This window comes from Crocuta crocuta, unplaced genomic scaffold (genome assembly GCF_008692635.1).
Source record: "Crocuta crocuta isolate KB4526 unplaced genomic scaffold, BGI_CrCroc_1.0 scaffold229, whole genome shotgun sequence".
NCBI classification, from domain to species: Eukaryota; Metazoa; Chordata; class Mammalia; order Carnivora; family Hyaenidae; genus Crocuta; species Crocuta crocuta.
In genome coordinates, this window is record NW_027536464.1 from 9,526,102 (window position 1) to 9,545,373 (window position 19,272).

The following is a 19,272-nucleotide window of genomic DNA, read 5'->3' on the forward strand; positions in this document are numbered from 1 at the left end:
AAAAAAAAAAAAAAAAAAAGTGACTTAGAGTACTGAAATCACAAAAAGTCATTCACTGTCATTCCTTAAGACTCGGTCGGGGTATGAGGTCTGGAGCCGTTCCCACATGACTTCCAGCCTGCCATGATTTTTCTGTCACTGTCTTTGTGCAGATGTGTCTGATTCAAGGTCAGAAGTTAGTGGCTAAAATTGACAGACTGACACATCAGAGAAATAGGACTTCTGAGGCCATCAACCAGAACCCCCACAGGGCAATCGCCACCGCCCCATTTACAACTTCCTTTTCAATAAGAAAAATGTCTTCAGGTTCCAGGAAAAGATTTTCTCACCACGCTGTGAAAACTAGCACAAAGAGACGTTTTCACTGTGAATTTTTCCGCTAACAAATTTCTGAATCTGGGATTAGCAGAAAAGGAGGGGTGGGAAGCAGGATTTTATTGCCATTGCTCTGACCGTTGGCTGTGGTCTTGGTCATGACCTGTGACTTTCTTTCATCCCTGCTCCTTGATCTGGAGGATGGGAAATAGTAGGGACTCAGAAATCTAGTGAGAGGTCCCAAGACCAGTGCCTGGTACACAAAAGGCCCTTGGTGTATGTTAGCTCTGATGAGGAGGACAGCAATAATAAAGAAAAGCATTCTGCGTCCTGAGAGCAATTTGAGCCCTAGTAGCACACAGGGAAACAACCTGAGTTTGGTGTGCTTAAAAATACATTATCTTCAGCTGCTCTGCACGGAAACTACCATTTTCTTTATTATAAAAGGTCTATTGATGCTGATTTCAATATTTTGTTAAGTGATCGATCAGAGAGAAATTGTGATGATTTACTTATTTAGCCTGGAAATATAAATCTGTTGGGACTATTTTTAAAATAAGTAGAAAGGAGCTGGAGTAGCAGAATTAAACATTTAATCTGCCGTCTTCCGGGGATCATGGAAGAGCTTTTGGAGTCAAATCAATGGCAGCTCTGAAAATACTGGGAACATGTGCTTACCTTTCACCCAGAGAAACTATCATAGCACAGCCCACTGAGCCACAGGACACTGTCTTAAGGAAGTTTTCAATTTCTGCTCTATGAGAGAAATGATTTATAAATAGGGACACAGGTGGTGAGAACCCAGGGGTAGTTTCTCTTTTGCTTTCTCCCCAAGCTAACGAGTGAACTGCATTTCATGGCAATGGGAAGTGTGATCTCTGCACTTCCCTTGCGAGTTTGATTTTCTAAATGTCACTTACTATGCAATGTGACCCACGTTCTGATCAGTCGCTGTTAGGAAACAGCACATATCCTAGTTAAACAAGGACTCCGAGTCAGTGCAGTAACTAACATACATGAGTTATGAAATGTGCAGGCAACAGCTCATGATACAAATATACTTCAGTGGGACTGATAGCTAAAATGGACTCCTTGACTCTTTCTTAGATGTGTCTGAAGACTCTTAAGAATCTGCAAAGCCCCTGAATCCTTATTGGGATGTCAGATATAAGAGCCCTTGCTTTTATACTTAAGTATTTCGAAGTTCGCAGACAAATGAATGTATTCAAAGAGGAACCTTGTGTGTAAATATGGGTCAGAAAGTATTAATAAAAGGCTAAATATTAAGAGAAGCTACAAGAATGCAGAGAGACATTTTCATAGAAATACAAATTCCTCTCTCTCTATTTTAAATACATAATATATATGTTAAAGACCTCTCTCTCTCTATATTTTACATACAAATTATGTGTATTAAAATATATTTTATATCACTGACTTTCATATACATGGGGAGCCAGAAGGGTGTAGCACATACCAGCATGAAGAAGGTTGTTTTTCAAACTACGCATGCACCTTCCCTCCTCCTCTTAATCTCTTTTCTATCAAGTTTCTGAGATACATCTACACCCAGGTAGGCATGATCAAGAACCAGGAAATATGTATCTTCTGGCCAATGAATAAACATTCCCCAAGCCTTTCATTTATTCATTCCAAGAGCATCTGATATTCTAAGTTACGCCAGGGGTATTCATTTGCTTGCTTTCATGCTAAATATCAGGGCCTAAGTATTTCACTGATTACAGTTGATGTTTGATCACTACTGCTGTTTCATTAGTCTGGAAATGAATACGTCAGGGACACTTTGGAAGGGGCTTTATATAGGCTGCTCTGCGTAAAATTTCCATAGTCAATGATGCCAGGTGTTGCATTTGAAAATCCATGTTATGCAAGACTTGCCTTTGTAAGGCCCCAGCCACTAAAAAAAAGAAGTTTCCAACTTGTCTTCTATTGTCTGGCTCATTGCAGACATAATAACTACTCTAGCCAATACCATGTGATAGCGCGCGACCCACAGGGGACCCTAAAATATTCACCCAAAGGCCTTCCAGAGGCTATTGCATATTTTATTCCCCTAATCTTCATAACACGATTGCAAGACATGCCAATTTGGATATTAAAAGATGAATTTCACAGGGACATAAAGCACCGTCATGGAAAAGAAATTATTTCTGACTATGGGGATTATGCTAATCCAGTAGTTAAGACTTTATCTTAGATCTTTAGAGCCTTCATTCTGCAACCATTCAGAGAAATGTTCAAATCTAGTTAGTATTCCTTTACCATCAAGGGTGAAGTGATGTGCACCGTCTGCTCCTGTTCAATACAATAGTTCACACTCTCCATTTGGTGGCCTGGGACAGGTATTTGAATTTCATTTGAACAGTGACGACCAAGGCCCTAAATTGCTGTGTATCAAGATGACCCCCATTGGGTTTTGATCAAAGGTGGCTGGGGTTTGAGCTTAGAAAGGACTACGCTTAGGCATGTACCCAGGTCTACAGATTTTACAAAATGCTTTTAAGCTTAGGTTGGAATTTTTAATAAAAGACAATTAAGAAAAAGAAAAAAGAAAAAGAAAAAAAAGAGCCAAGTGCCCAATCAGCACACGTTATTGAGGAATCTGCAAAAAGAACAAAGTTAGGTCATTTGAAAATAGCCCTCTCCAGTCCTTCCCCACTACCCCCCTCAGTCTATTTAGTACAAGGGTTTTCAAGTATTCTTTTAGTAGGTGAGTTAAGGACCCATGACCCCAATTTTTATAAATGAAGGTAGAAAATACTGGTATGGCCATGGGGAGGGCTTAAAGAATTACAAAAAAGTATGTACCGGGCAGACAATGTGTGGCTAATGAAAGAATTTGTCTTTCCAGCTTAATCGGCAATAATTATGTTGAATCATTTTTGTAGCTACAAAAGGACTGGATATAGGCACATTCACATGGTTCACATAACGAGAAAGTTCTTCTGTGTCACACAGCTCTAGGTGATGGCATGATATTTCTGTCTCTGCTGGCTTTCCAAAATTTCTTACATCACTTATTTTCACATCTCAAGAGACTTAATCTGCCCTACTGGGTAGAGATTTAGTCCGCTGGTCATCTTTTGTGTTGGGCACTAAGACCATCACCTCTGCGAATGGTCAGAGTTCACCACCAAAGGGAGCCCTCTTTCTCCACAATACTCCTATGGAAAGGAGGAAGGGCCATTCAGGAGCCTGGGAAGGTGCCCATCAATGCCCACTGCTCCAACTTCTAAACTTGTGACCACCATGCCCTTTTTAATCAGCTGTAACTCACAGTGGTCCGAGATGAGCAGACAATCTCCAATACTGAGCCTGCTTTGCACACACCGCAACCACGTGGTGCTCGTATTTATCTGAACATGCGCAAGAGTGTACGTGAGCTTATGTAGGTTTTTAACCTACATCTACCTTTGTGCAGAATGATAACCTACAGGTAAAATAAATGATACATTTTTGTAATTCAGGTAACTGGAATAAACACAATTTAGTTTGGGAAATGCAGGAGGACTCCAAACTGAATGGAAGCACGATTATCTCACCGTTGCACCAATGTTGATTTGCACAAAAAAAGTTAAGGTTCAGTAAAACCATACGGAGGGAAGTGTGAGGATTATTAGAGCATGCAAATGGAGAGAGAGAGAAAACTTACCACAGCCTGGAACAATCAAGACCAAAAGAAGAAAAGAATAAACATCTGCATTAAAATCTGGTAGGAAAGGAGCATGTCTTATTGCTACGTGTTTAGCACGCCTATATTAGATACTGGTTGGAGAAGCCATCAGTTGGCCAGTCTGGTTTTCAGGACCAGACCCTTAATGGCAGTTTATTACTTTTTCATTGGAAGGACTGCCTGGTAGATTTGAACCTTGGTTAGCTGAGTGCACATCTTATGCGTCACTTCTCTGTTGCCCTGGGAATCCTGTCTTTCTCCTGTAACCCCTCACTGCCCACATTCCCTCCTTGATGGGGTGTTCTGCCATTTTTCTTGCTAATGTTTCACCAAGGTCAAAGATTGTTTATTTTCTCCATGATGTTCAAGATGCCATCCCCTTATCTTTCTCCTCCTCTCCTGTGGATTCCTACACTTTCTCCCTGCAATATACACTGTCACTTCAAATAGTTCCGATTCTTTCCTGGGGCCCTCAACACGTCTACATTTAGTCTCTATCCATGGTAGACTGTCTCTACCATTTTTGTCTATATTTGCACTCCTGGTGCCGACATGCATCAGGAGGAAAATCTGAGTTTGATTAATCTGTTTACGGTAAGTGGCTAAATGGTGACATTTTTTTTTCTAGGTAGAGAGAAGCTTATCTTTATTAATTCAGAAGTTAGCTTCAAGCTGCCTTTGGTGATTAGAGGAAAATAAATGTTTTTTTTTTTTTCCAAAAGATTTCAATGGGAAATGATCTAGAATGATCAGGTTGGACTTGACTTCTTCAGCTGCAGCCTTAAAAGATTGCAAGGAGAAAAAGAAAGTATAGGCCACACTGTCTTCTGTGAGGGGAGGGAAGAAAAGGAAATGAGAGGGCAGAGAGTCATTCCAATTGTGAAAATAATGGAATGTTCGGACTCCTGGGTGGCTAAGTTGGTTAAGTGTCCAACTTTGGCTCAGGTCATGATCTCATGGTCTGTGAGTTCGGGCCCCACATTGGGCTTTGTGCAGATAGCTCAGAGCCTGGAGCCTGCTTCTGATTCTGTGTCTCCCTCTTTCTCTGCCCCTGCGCTCCAAAATAAATAAACATTTAAAAAAAAGAACGGAATGTTCATACACACAAGTCATAGTCATGGCATAGTGATGCCTGCTGAAATATAATTGCGTTGTTGTAAGTCTTCTTGAAAAGAAATGAGATGGTGTCTGGGTTTGCTCCACCTAAAGCACTGCTCAGAGTTTTTCGTAATTAATATAGAATATGTCCACTTAATTTTCCAGCTAATGCTATGGCTCACTAATATTTTTAATCTGGTTCATTGCTAATGTGGTCAACTGGCAAAGATATACTGACCTGCAATACAGGGAACAAAATGACATATGGCATTCTACCTAGAGGCAGTGATAGTTTAAAAGGAAGAGAAGAGAAAATGCACAATTGTGAAGCCAAAGGCTTTGACATGGCAGAGGCTGTGGGAATACTTTAGTCCCAGATTGTTATGAATTTCATTTTTTGAAACACGTTCAATTTAATTTCACTTTAATGCAGGACGTGAAACCATAATTAGATATTTTGGGGTTACCTGGGAAGAAGACGGTGCTGAAAACTAAGCGTCCTCTTTCTCTGAGAAGTTAGAAATCACTGGTTTCAACTCGATCTGTATTACAGCCCATGGATTTCTCTGCGCATTTGTTTCCCAGCTGAGCACATTCTTGTGGACAAACATATGACTCGAATATCCAGAAAAACACTCAGATATGCCAGACACACCCACATCCTCTTAATCCCCCGGCACATGGAATCAGACGTCTCATCGAGAATGAAAGACAAAGTTTGGTTGTTGGACAGAATTCAGAGGCCACGGAGCTTCTGATAAACTTACCTGCCCGTAAAAGGCTACACGATAGTAGCGACCGAACAGCCGCTTCTCAGAGTTCACCACTTCCGCAACTTTTAGGTATGACCGATGAATGTCGTAGTAGAGATCTGATAATTTCTGAAACCATAAATCAAAGGGTTTCATGAAGATGATGCTGACATAAAAAACAGGGAGTTTCCACTTTTGAAAATGGTAAGTAATTCACCGATTTAGAGCAGGATATTTTAACCAGTGTTTAGAAGACATACTTTGAAGTCTCTCTGCTTCTCAAAGACAGCAATGATGGGTTTGTTGACATCAGCGATGAGTTCATATCGCTCGGACTTCCAAAGAAACTCCACACACATGTAGAGCTGCTCCACCAGGATTTTCTGCAATTCCCCAAATCAAAAGGAGATTTAATATGATGATCACTGTGCTTCCTCCCTGAATCTTGTTTTTCAAAACTGTTACACTGTCCATTTCCGTCATAGTAAGGTCGCTCTGTTCCCTATTTTTGTTATTGGCATTTACGTTCACCCTGGAGGGATGGTTGCGTCTTGCATTTTTCTCTTTCCATCACTGACTTAGACCTGCAACCTTGCTGATTTGAATCTATGAAATGCCTTCAGGTCTGCCTCGTTCTTTCCATTTCCACAGTCACTGCCTTAGATCAAAACCCTGTTCCTTTATCCCCAGCCCAGTCTGCTAGTGATCTATTTTGCACTATAGTCCATCCTCTGTGTTGTTCTCCAGGAATCTTTCTTTCTAAAATGCAGATCTGATCATGAGCTCTCCACTGCCCTGAAGAACCCTACTTTGAACAGCTGTCCAAACTCCTTCTCCTTTCCAACCGCTGTCATGTACAAAGCGATTTCCCTTTAATTGTGTAGATTTATAATTGATGGGTCTTAGACTGAAAAACATTTGCCTTTCTCAAGATTCTACACTCTTTGAAAGCCAGAATTATGGCTTATTTATCTCTTCTCCCCACATAACTCAATGCCTCACATATACGAGTGGTTTAATAAATGTTCAGCTGAATCAAATACATACTCCCCAAAGGAAGTAGATTATTTGTTGGAATCTTTTCAACAATGTCTTTGAAGAAAAGATTCTTATGCATTATTTGAAATAGTTAATCTAAATATGTAGTTGCATTTCCTGTTTATTTGCAAGGTATACTAAATTAATAGAAGACCATATACAAAATTAAATTAAAATCTGCCCCCAAACTTGCTTTCTATATCCTTTTTTTAAATTGATGTAACATTAAGATGTAAACAATTAGCTTATGAAATATTTTATTTACTTGATGAAGGAGCTCTATTTTCCTCATCAGAATTGTTGCAATGTATTTATCAGTAGAAAGCTTCTTTTAATTAATGAAAAATAACCATGGTTTGCAAATCAGAAGGTTTTCAGCAGAAACCAATGAGCGTTTCTGTGCAAGGGTATTTATAAGTAAACTTCCTAATGCATTAAAAACAAGTTGTGACCAGCTCACAAAATTTTCAGTATCCCATACCACATTTACCAAAGGACTAGAGATTTTATATCTTATAGAAGAGCTGATATAACATATTTGGGTCCATTTTAGAGAAGTAAATTTTAGTTTAAATATTCATCAAAAATTATGCTTTATCAGTACAATCTGATATTTATTATTCTCAGCTTAATCGTAGCCTGCATTTCATTTTGCCTAGAAGTCATATTCTATAGTGACTTTATTTGATTTCTAAATAAGATTTTTCTCCTCCATATTTAGCTTAATGTAACAATTCAATGAATCTTTTTACTCAATTACTGTCCACTAGATTATATTGGTCTAACCTCATTGTATGGTGTGTCTTGCATTCCAGAATCTTCTTTCATTGCTCCTTCTTCTTTAATATTTGGTGTAATGCTCAGAAAAGCTGGCCAGCCCATAGAGAACATGCCTTAAGAGGACCAAGCAAAATGCAACATTATTATTTGAGCCTAATCCTGTTTGGAGTAGATAACGCCTTCCTTCATGGTAGTATAATAAAACTTACTCAGTCAACAAGATGGGTAAACTATGACTATTGATAAATATTCTCTCCAAGGAAACTAATAATCCTGTTTCATAATTTTGTATCATTTTCCAGGTGACCCATTTTCTTTTAGAAGCTGGCATGGAATTATGGACAAAATACAGAATTTGTAGATGGACTCAGTTCCAGTGGTCTAGTTTGGCCAACCTCTTTGAGGCCATTTCTCCCATTTGTCAAAAGGAAGACATTAATATCTATCTCAAAATATAGTAGAAAGGACTCAAACATTAATATTGAGCAAACAGCTGGTATGGTCAGTGCATTATGAAAATAATACTCATTACTTGCTGATTTTTACTCCTTTGCATTATCTAGAAACTCCTTTAAATTTTCTTAGCACCGTGGCTACCAAGATAAAAAAAATATATATCTGGCTCTATAGGTCATATATTAAAACAGCTGATAATGGACAATGTTCCCATAGGAGGGACTGGAACTTTATAGTGGGGAATTTGAGTAGTTAGGAGCACAGTTTAGAGTGTCAGAACGGTCCTTGAACTTTGGCGCCATCACAAGCTCACCATGCTCTCTGGAGCAGACTGTATAACTTCTCTTGGTTTTGTTACTTGAAATCAGGAGGCAACAGTGACAGCACTTAACTCAAAAACTTGTTACTGGCATCTAACTGAGATATTGCCATCACAGAGCCTAGTGCAGGGCATTCCCAGGAGCAAGTGCTTTTAAAATTATAGCTGATACTTTAGTGACATGTTTCTGTTTTTGATATCAGCTCATTGGCCATGTAACTAAATTATCACTCCAAAATGTGCTAAAAATTATAATTAGAATAATTATTGCAATCTAGTCCTTGCATTCAAAATTCTACTTCCCTAGTTTTTAATAATGTTCCTCCTGTAATTAAACATATATTAAAATATATGAAAATTAATGAGCAGGGATATATATATATATATATACATATATCTCCCCGATATAGGAGAGAAAGTCATGATACATCTTTTGCAGAATGATGATCATTGTTAGATTTGTACTTCCTGGAGTTGCTCATATTTCCCTATATTCTGATTCTTTGCCCATTGTAGTGAGGAGATAATTTATCCCTGTGACTTAGAAACATAAAAGTATACTGAGGACTTCAGATACGTGTCAATGGATATGAATATATACTAGTGCATCACAAAATAATCACCTTCCTCAGAGTTTACTAAACAAATATTTCTTTTCTAAGTGGGTATATTAAAGTGCAATATTACTTTAGGTCTAAAAGTGGGTATTTAAACTTTTTTCATATTAAAGTTTCACACAACATTTTGGGATATAAGTTCCCACAATTTGTCAGACTGACACCCAGTTTTATCAGATTTCTTCAGTTTTGTTTTCTGTTAGAATTTGAAATAATCTTTATGGAGCTCTGTATGGTGTCTAAGTATGATATAAAATAGATGGGGATGAAGAGTATGTTAGACAAAACAGTGATGATTTTGATGACTTGCATATAAAAATGAAGTTGAATAGTTCATGTGGAACTAAGCTTGAAGATCCCTGAGTTTTAGCATGGACGTGAGCTGGGGACGTGAGCCGTGGATGTGAGCCGTGGACATGAGCTGTGGATGTGATACCCGGTCGGGTTTCCTTCTCAAAGAAGTGACCTCACTGTCTCATGGTTCATTTTGTTAACTTGGTCCAAACAGTTTATTTGCAAAATCCACTGAGATTCTTTAGAAAATATATGCATTTTTAGAAGAATAAGGGTTTAATTATGTTAATTAAGTAAATAAACGATTAATTAACTATGTATATTGTAACTAACATCCAATTTGCCTTTTGTTTAGTTGGTTTGATTTTAAAATCTAAAGATTTGTTTGTGTTTTTCATACACTGAGATTTTCAGTGCATTTTGAAAGTTAAGATAGTGTTATGAAGTAGACCGCAGGTTATAACCTTTGGGTTCGAACAAACCTTTTCAATAGAAAACAGTTTAAATATATTAACTATATTGCCAAATTTTTTTTACAAAGAGTAATTCTTTAGTTATTGTTACAAAATATTTCATCAAACATTAAGGATGAAATATTTTTTAAATTAAAAAAAATTTTTAATGTTTATTTTAGTTTTTAGAGAGAGAGAGAGAGACAGAGTGCAAGTGGGGGGGTGGTGCAGAGAGAGAGAGTGAGAGACAGAGGATCTGAAAGCAGGCTCTGAGCTATCAGCATAGAGTCTGATGGGGGGCTTGAACCCACAAGCCGTGAGATTATGACCTGAGCCGAAGTCAGACACTCAACTGACTGAGCCACTCAGGTGCCCCAAGGATGAAATATTTTTAATTAAAGGATATCAATGCTGGGAATTATTATATGTTGTAAGTTGTCAGAATCAGTTAATGTTTTTAAAAAATGGAGGGGCGCCTGGGTGGCTCAGTTGGTTAAGCTTAGGTCATGATCTCATGGTTCTTGAGTTCAAGCCCCATGTATGGCTCTGTGCTGACAGCTTCGGGCCTGGATGGAACCTTCAGATCCTGTGTCTCCCTCTCTCTCTGACCCTCCCCTGCTAGTGCTCTGTCTCTCTTTCTCACAAAAATAAATGAAACATTAAAAAAAATTTTTTTAATGAAATGTAACATGTAACATTATATATTTCTACATATATATTTTTGGCATTCCTCATTTTCAATAAGTAGCTTTTTTGACATTTCAAGATTCAAATGGATTTCTCTTGCAATTTTAAACAACTTTAGAATAAAATCCCAAGGGCAGACTAGTATGCAAACTGGTAGCAAAATATGGCCATAACTCATAATCCTAAGTATTGGATCAGATGCAGTTCTATTTGCTGAGGACTTTCTGGTTCTAAACTTCATAAACTCTGGATGGATTTCTGAGTGGTAGGAGCCTCAGACTTTCGCAGTGTGAGGTATGAAGGTTTGAGATAGCTTTTGCTTCTAAGAATACACTTGAGAATTTCATTGAAGTAAACTTTAAGCAGCAACTTGATTTTCTCTGCACTGTTCCGTGGGGGTAAAGGAGCTTCTGTGGGAGAGTTAGAACACTCACTTCCTCCACCAGGAGCTGTTAGTAATGGGTAGCTATCACAGGGGTGGACATCCTCCGGGAGCAGGGACGGTGTGCAAATCTTTTCCATTTTCCAGTAACCTATGGTAGTGCGAGATGATGTTAAGACATTGCTACATGTTGGTGTTAATACAACTTATGAGACCGTAATCAGTAAACAATAAAACATTCTCGTTTTGAGCTAAGGAGTTGACCAGTTAGCCTTTTTGTACATAAAATAAACATGAGAGAAGCATGAGAGAGCTAAATAAGTACAGCATAATTAAAAATATCTGTGACAATTAGTGTTACTTAATGAAACGTAACTGAGATTAATACTAAAATCAGGAAGTTAATTTTAACTTCGGTTTCAACATGTTGACTTCTGGACCTTTCTCCCTGCGCACGGTCGACTTACCTTTTCTTTTCAGGTATTCCGCAATGAGAGCGGCTATATGGATGTAACACATAGCAGCCTGTAAGAAAAAAGAAAACGGTATTCGAGGAAGGCACAGCAGAGATCTGACTGTTTCTATCATCAGGACTAATCTTCCTAGGTGAGTCAGGATTCCACGTAAGAATACAAGGAGGAATGGTTTTAATGACAGAATTAAAAACAAGAATCAGTCTGATTTCCAAAGAGTTTCCAATCAAGAATAAATGCCTATTTAGGAAGTTTTGTTTGTGTGTTTATCTGGGTGTTGTCTTCCAGTGGGTGAATGAGCTGACCTGAAGAATTTTCCCATAGAATTAATTACCTTCCTTCCTAACTATTTAAGTCTAATGTATATAATGTATTTTATTTTTTTACTTTTAAAAAATTTATTTATTTTGAGAGAGACAGAAACAGACAAGTGGGGGAAGGAGAGAGAGGAAGAGAGAGCGAATCCCAAGCTGATTCCATGCTGTCAGCACAGAGCCCAATGCGGGGCTCAAACTCAGGAAACCATGAGATCATGACCTGAGCCTAAAACAAGAGTCAAAGCTCAACTGGCTGAGCCACCCAGGTGCCCCTGGTGCGTATATATTTTAAAATCCACAATTCTTGTTGAAACTATACACTATGGTATCAGGATCTAAACTGAGAATAAAATTAAGTTACCTTTTTACTTTTTCTATTTCCAATCATGGCCCCCTTTGAATTTCTACTGTTTCCGATGGTCACCTCACAAAGTGGTACTTGATTAAACAGTGGGGCCTAAAATAAGGTGTGCTCCCGCCAGCCAGGATATGTGGCAGTATTTTATTTTTCTCTAGGATCTCCTGAAAAACTTCGAGCGTTGCTGAGTAGGCACTAGAACTTGGCCTGTTGAGGGGTCGAAATGACTGACTTTAGCTTTTCTCTTTGAAGTTTTATGAAGAGATTTCCCCATTTTCCGGGCAGTCCAAGGGAACTGGAGTATCTCCTTGTCCCATCAAACTGCCTCCAACTGCAGCTTCTGATTGCTTCTATGTCTATCCCAGGATCCTTCACACGCGTTTAGAAGAACTTCAGGCGTAACTTGAGGTTTTAGGACCCTTCTGGACAATCTAATCTCTTCCCCAAAGGGGTGTATTTCTGATAATAAGGCAAAACTTTTCCATTCGATGTTCAGAAACCACTTGGGTGCTGTGAATTATTACATAAAAAGCCACGCAGTGTTTAAACGGACATGGAAAAGTTAGCTATGGATTCATAATCTTCACACAGTGCGCTCTCCTCACATGGCTCCTGGGAGTGCTAATATTTCCATCACTAGCTCAGACTCGCTGCATATGAGGACAGATTACCCCAGCCTGAGATTACTCACTATGATGACAAGCTTCTCCATCCAACTCCAATTACAGGGAAGCAGTTTTAAAACACACAACATTACCTTAGATAATTCAATTTCCAGACACTCTTACAACCTTCCTCTTTAGTCCTAGGCTTTTCACATCCGATTCTGCGTTGCATACCCTACAATCATAGCTGACACCAACAACTCTGGCTTTATTTGGTATCATTTACATGGAGCCAGGCATTCTTCAATCCTACGTGCAAATTTAAGGCAACTAATATATAATTCGGTCACATCTAGATGAATGGAAAAACATGGTAACCTACTGTAAATGAAAATCCAATCGTCCTGAGAAAGAAGACAATGCCAATGGAGAAGGACTGAGCCTTTGCTAATCACCTCGGATAAGTCTCCGTTTCTTGCGTGAATCTTGGCCATGCTTTCCAGCCAGGTCCTGCGCAGCTCGGGGGTGCTTGCATAGGAGTTTGCCAGGCTGTACTGGAGATCCACCAGCATCTCGGGGTCCTTCTCATGCTCTTTCATCTGAGCTGTGGCCATCAAGACGGTCCTTATACGTTTTGTCAGATCTTTCACCTCTGCTGGGAAGTTGCTGTTCTTTGGAAAAGAGAAAGGCTGCGTCATTATCTGTTTCAAATTCCTAAGATAAGTTATGCTGTTATTTCTGGCTTGGTATCACAGTTTGATGTGATATTGTTCTTTATATTGTTCCTAAGTATGTACTTTCTTTATACATGCATGTTATGTATTATGGTTGTGACTACACATTTGAACGGAAGAACTCTAAGTAGACTTTGTCTTATCTGCGCACCTAGCTTCCTCCAGTAATAGCATCCTGATTGTTCTTTGAGATGCTCTCCTCTCTGGGTCACGTGATTTGAAAGGGTCTACTTTATTCGTGGGCACCAGTGTGTGGCCCATGTTACTGACCTGGCCCATCATATTCTTTGATCCCTCAAGCCAGTGATTGGTTTAGGGATGGGCCTATGAGACAAGGTTCAGTTTTGGGACTTTAACTGACCCAATTGAATGAGGTGCTCCTTCCACTAATAGGATATTCCAATATCCTCAGAATTTCTGAGAAAGTAGGCTCATCCTATTTGTAAATGAAGTAAACAAAGAAGAAAACTGAACTAAGAGATAGAGAGAGGTAAAAACAGAGGCAGTAGGGGAAGGAGATCTGAAAACATGATTATTCATTGATTTTTAAAGTTTCTTTTTTATTAAAAACATTTTTTTCTAGTTTTGTTCGGAAGTAACTGTCATACATCACTACATAAGTTTAAGGTGTACAGCATGGTGGTTTAATTTATATATATTGTGAAATGAGTACTATATAGTTTCAGCTAACATCCATCTTCTTCCAATGCAATATAGAGACAAGAAAGAAAAAAAGAAAACAGGAAAAAAAAATTCCCCTTATGATGACAACGAATAGGATTTTTTCTCTTAACTACCTCTTCTTTTTTTAAATGTTTATTTTTGAGAGAGACAGACAGAGCGTAAGCAGGGGAGGGGCAGAGAGAGAGGAGGACACAGAATCTGAAGCAGGCTCCAGGCTCTGAGCTGTCAGCACAGAGTCCGATGCGGGACTTGAACTCATGGACCACGAGATCATGACCTGAGCCAAAATTAGATGCTTAACCAACTGAGCCACCCAGATGCCCCTCTTAACTACCTCTTCTGTATAGTATAAAGCGATGTTAGCTACAGTCTTCATGTTGTACCTAGTACTTCTCTATCTTAGAATTAGAAGTTTGTACCTTTTCACCACCTTCCTCCAAATCTCTTCCCCCCCACCCCACCTCTGATAACCAGTAGTCTGATTTCTTTCCCCATGATTTTCAGGTTTTTTGAGAGACAGACAGGACGCGAGCAGGGGAGGAGCAGAGAGAGATGGAAACACAGAATCAGAAGCAAACTCCAGGCTCCAAGCTGTCAGCACAGAGCCCAACGTGGGGCTCAAACTCACTAATCATGAAATCAAGACCTGAACCGAAGTTGGACGCTTAACTGAGTGAGCCACCCAGATGCCCCTCAGGGATTTTTTTTTTTCTTTACAGTGAGATCATACAGTACTTGTTTTTCTTTGTCTTATTTCACTTAGTGCAATGCCTTCTGTGTCCATCCAGGTTGTCACAAATGGTAGGATTGCCTCAAATTTTATGACTGAATGTTATTCCATTGAATATATACACCATAATTACTTTATCCATTCATTCACTGATGGACACGTAGCTTGTTCTCATGCCTTGGCTATTGTAAATGATGCTGTTATGAACATGGGGTGGACAATATCTTTTTGAATTAATGTGAAAACATTATTTTAATTCCTTGGTTCAGCCAAGCCTGATGCCAGGCTCTTATCTCTGGACTTTTCAGTACTATGATTAAAGGAGAAGTTTTCAAAAATTTCTAAAAGAAAGATTAAATACATTTGACCAAGACTAAGATTATGAGAGAATCACTGTATTTTTTGATATTTGTGGTTAGTATTCTTGTTATATCCCATTCAACCCACATCTTGAAAATTCCAAGTAACAGACGACAGATGGACAGACAGTTTGGGAGCTTACTGGCAATTCAACAAGCAAACTCAATGTAAGCTCTTCATTTAAATCTCAATACACAAAATACAGAATTTGTATTTTTTTCATTTTGATATTTCACAAAAGGATCCAGTTTAAAAGTCTTCCGAAAAGTCTTTGAAAATGTCCATAAAGCATTTCTTACTTTCATCTGCTTGTCTCCATTAGCAAAATTGTTGGTAATTGCAAGGGAATGTTGAAACCGAGAGCCTCCAATCCCAGCATCGGCGATTAACTGGCTTACAGCCTTGATGAGCTAGAAGAGAAGAGAAAAAGGAAACTCCAAAGGTAGTAACTAAGAGATAGTAATATTAAAGAAATCCACTGGATTGGATGAATGCATCATTGATTTCTCCCTGAGGGTCCAAAGAATAGCATCTTTATGCATTAACTTTTCAGAAGGCTGGCTAATCTAGGGTGTTTCCTATAATGTAAAATATTTAAAGAAGGTTGCAGGAATCTTGGGAGGCCTTAAAAGAAGACATTTCTGTGTTTGGAACCTGGTGGGGTTTCGCATCCTAGAGATAGTCATGGTTTCCTGCGTGCTGTATTCTATTTGATTCTGTTCCCCGGCAGAAGAAAAGTAAAAGTGGAATTATGGGCTGTGTTGATTTCTGCCCAGCTGCCTTCTTTCTCCAAACCAGAGTTGACTGTGCCGAGCCTCTTTAAGGAGGAACTTGGTAAAAGAGTTGATAGCTCTTGCCCTGGGGCCTGGAGGCTTTTATCGATGCCAAAAGGGAAGAGTGGCTTGGACAACAGCAATAATGGAAATTGGCAGCACTTACTTGTAAGTGGGATCGGACAATTGACTTCTGCTTGTTAAATTCAAAATTCTTCCTCATGAAAAAGTAGAGAAGAGCTGATGCTTCTGTCTGAGTTGACCGTGACCTGTGGTTACAGCATTTTAAGACTTCATAGCAGAAGGATCCACACAGGTCTGCAGGCCCTTGAAAGAATGCTGAAGGAAACTATGGAGATAGAAGGGCTGATTAAGTGGTGGTGGGGGGCGGGGGGCATGCCTTCATTTTGCTGTGTTTCTGCTTGTATTTAAAAATTCCTTAGACCAAATCTGCCTTCTTCTTCATCTTTTTTTTTTTAACCTAGTCTATTTTTTCCATCTGCAAGTGGAAGGGATATAATTGTATTTATTTAAGTCCATACTCATATTTCTCTTTTTTTCCTAGAAATAATCATTCTCTACATGGTGAGTATCCCATGCATCAATGATGACAACCCAAAACTAGTGAAGGAGAGCTATGAAATGTTTTCTCTTCACCCAACATTGTAAAACCACAGGGATCCTGAAAGGTGGTGGCTGTGTCTACTTTAATATGGAAACTTCACTTGGCATGAATGGACATTAGAGTTGACGATGTGCATTCTCCGTGTCACAAACACTGAAGACCACCCCTCCCCAAAAGATGGCTACATGCGAATATTGTCCCCTTTAGATATCCAAGTAGATAGGTTGTCAAGGCTGTAAACTTGTTTTCAGACCAGAATCACGTGGCTTATTAAAACCAAAAAAAAAACCTCTAATAAAAACCAAATAAACCAAAATGGAAGGACACAGACCTTCTTTCCTCCATACTGAGAGATGTGAAGATTAATACAGTTTATTATCATCCTTCTCTGAGCTTCCACTGGAACGAGGAGAACTCTTACCTTGCATACAAACAGCCTCAAGGAGGCAAACACATGCTTCAGCGCTGTGGCTGACTGGTTAACTTGGAAAAAGAGCATGTAGGTGTCAAAGACCCTTTTCATCATGGAATTTTGACATTCGGATTGTTGGAGTTGTCTCTGGAAATTTAACACAGTAGTGATTTAGGATGAGTTAAAAGGCACCTGCATTCTTTCAAAAGATATTTATTGTGGGCCTACGATGTGGTAGGCACAAGTGTGGATACTGGAGATTGTGTTGAATAGGAAGATAAGGTCAATGTTCCCAGTGAAACTTACATAACAGTGATTGGAAAAAATTACTAAATAAGAAAATAGAGCATAATGATGTGTGATATAATACAGAGTAATTGGTTTGGGAACAGGATTACTTTATTTTTTTATTTTATTTTCTTACTTAATATATATATTTTTTAATTTCTAGGAAAGAAAGAGAGAGAGACAGCATGAGCAGGGGAGGGTCAGAGAGAGAGGGAGTCACAGACTCTGAAATAGGCTCCAGGCTCTGAGCTGGCAGTCAGCACAGAGCCCGACGCGGGGCTCAAACCCACAAACCGCGAGATCATGACCTAAGCGAAAGTCAGATGCTTAACCGACTAAGCCACCCAGGCGCCCCAAGGGAACAGGATTACTTTCGATAGGGTGGTCAGCCAGACCTCTCTAATGGATGAACTCACACGTGAGCTGAAGGAATTGGCCGGGGCAGATCCGAAGGGATTGTTTAAGAAGAGAGAAACGGCGAGTACCAGGGATATGAGTTGGAAAGAAGGTTATGAGTTCAAAGTTGAGAACAAAAAGGACAGAGTAGTCTGAGCAGAGTGTGGGGGTGAGTTTGGGAGGGAGGTAGAAGATGAAGTCACAGAGAGGCAGGCCCTCCTGGGCACTGGTAGGGCCTTAAAGATGTCTGAGATTTGACGGACATTTGCACTGAGTAATAAAGAATTACAACATGGTTTTTGTTTTTTTCTACCACCATGCTTCCATTTCTCCTGAAAGCAGGGATTTTTTTTTTTTTTTGCCATAATCATTGTGTTTGGTGTAGACTTTATTCAATGGATCCAACTGTTCCTATGTCAACCCTGAACATCTGTAAGCTCATTAGACTGAGCTAAGATTTCAAATATCTTTATTGAGGTATAATTGACATACAATTTCTATAGTTTGAATTTATTAAATTTTACATAAATGGCAACGACAGTAAATATTCTTTTTGTTTGGCTTCTTTTGCTGAGCGTAACTGAGCAGTATTCTATTGTATGGATATATCACCATTTAAAAAAATTTTTTTAATGTTTATTTTAAGAGAGAGAGAGAAAGACAGAGCACGAGTTGGGGAGGGGCAGAGAGAGAGACACACACAGAATCTGAAGCAGGCTCCGGACTCTGAGCTGTCAACACAGAGCCCGATGTGGGGCTCGAACTCCCAAATCGTGAGATCATGACCCGAGCCAAAGTCGGACACTTAACTGGCTGAGCCACCCAGGTGCCCCGATATACCACCATTTTTAAAATCCATTCTCCTGTTGATGTACATTTGGGTGGTTTTCAGCGTTTGTTAAAAATAAGGCTTGCATGAACATTTGTGTACATGGTTTTTTGTGACCAAATGCTTTTATTTCTCCCGGTTAAGTGCTTAGTATTGGAATGGCTGGTCACATGATGGACACATGTTTAACTTTTTAGATTCCCATTCTGGTTTCCAGAGTGTTTGCATTCCCACCATTGGCTGATAAGAGTTCCAGCTTTTTCATACCCTGGCCAAAATGTGGTATGGTCAGTCTTTTTAACTTTAGTCATTCTACTACTATGTGGGTATTATTTTCACCAAAGTTATATAGATGACAAATAAGCACATGAAAAAAAAATGCTCAGCATTATTAGTCTGCTGGATCTAGCTGTCATTTGTCTCTCGCCCTGAGACTGAAAAAGTAGAGTCATGTTCTTACTCAGCCTGCTTTGCCTGAGAGTTAAGCAGGAGAAACAAGGAAGAATGTTTATTTTTTGACAACAGTGAAATACGTATGTTATGTATATCATTCGAGCATTAGTCAACTTCTGATGGACTCTGAGTCTCATCTTTGAAACTTTTTTCCACTCACACTTAGGCCGATTTATGTAAGGGTAATTGATTTCATAAAATATTAAAATTGTTTTTAATGTTTATTTATTTTTGAAGGAGAGAGAGACAGACTGTGAAGGGGGGCGGACAGAGAAAGAGAGAGACACAGAATCCGGAGCAGGCTCCAGACTCTGAGCTGTCAGCACAGAGCCTGACGTGGGGCTCAAACTC

General features: G+C 39.1%; 1 protein-coding gene across 3 annotated transcripts in view; it reads right to left on the reverse strand.

The window, feature by feature from the left end:
* The window catches only part of DOCK10 (dedicator of cytokinesis 10), a 214,777-nt gene that overhangs the window by 14,159 nt on the left and 181,346 nt on the right, over nt 1-19,272 (reverse strand). For all 3 annotated transcript variants that reach the window (XM_077748708.1, XM_077748710.1, XM_077748709.1), the window contains exons 42-50: nt 16,965-17,102; nt 16,085-16,267; nt 15,445-15,555; nt 13,093-13,308; nt 11,352-11,409; nt 10,937-11,035; nt 7,684-7,790; nt 6,120-6,242; nt 5,875-5,988 (exon numbers count right to left, since the gene is read on the reverse strand). In XM_077748708.1, the coding sequence (XP_077604834.1) occupies nt 5,875-5,988; nt 6,120-6,242; nt 7,684-7,790; nt 10,937-11,035; nt 11,352-11,409; nt 13,093-13,308; nt 15,445-15,555; nt 16,085-16,267; nt 16,965-17,102 (1,149 nt within the window). The remainder of the gene's footprint in view (nt 1-5,874; nt 5,989-6,119; nt 6,243-7,683; nt 7,791-10,936; nt 11,036-11,351; nt 11,410-13,092; nt 13,309-15,444; nt 15,556-16,084; nt 16,268-16,964; nt 17,103-19,272) is intronic.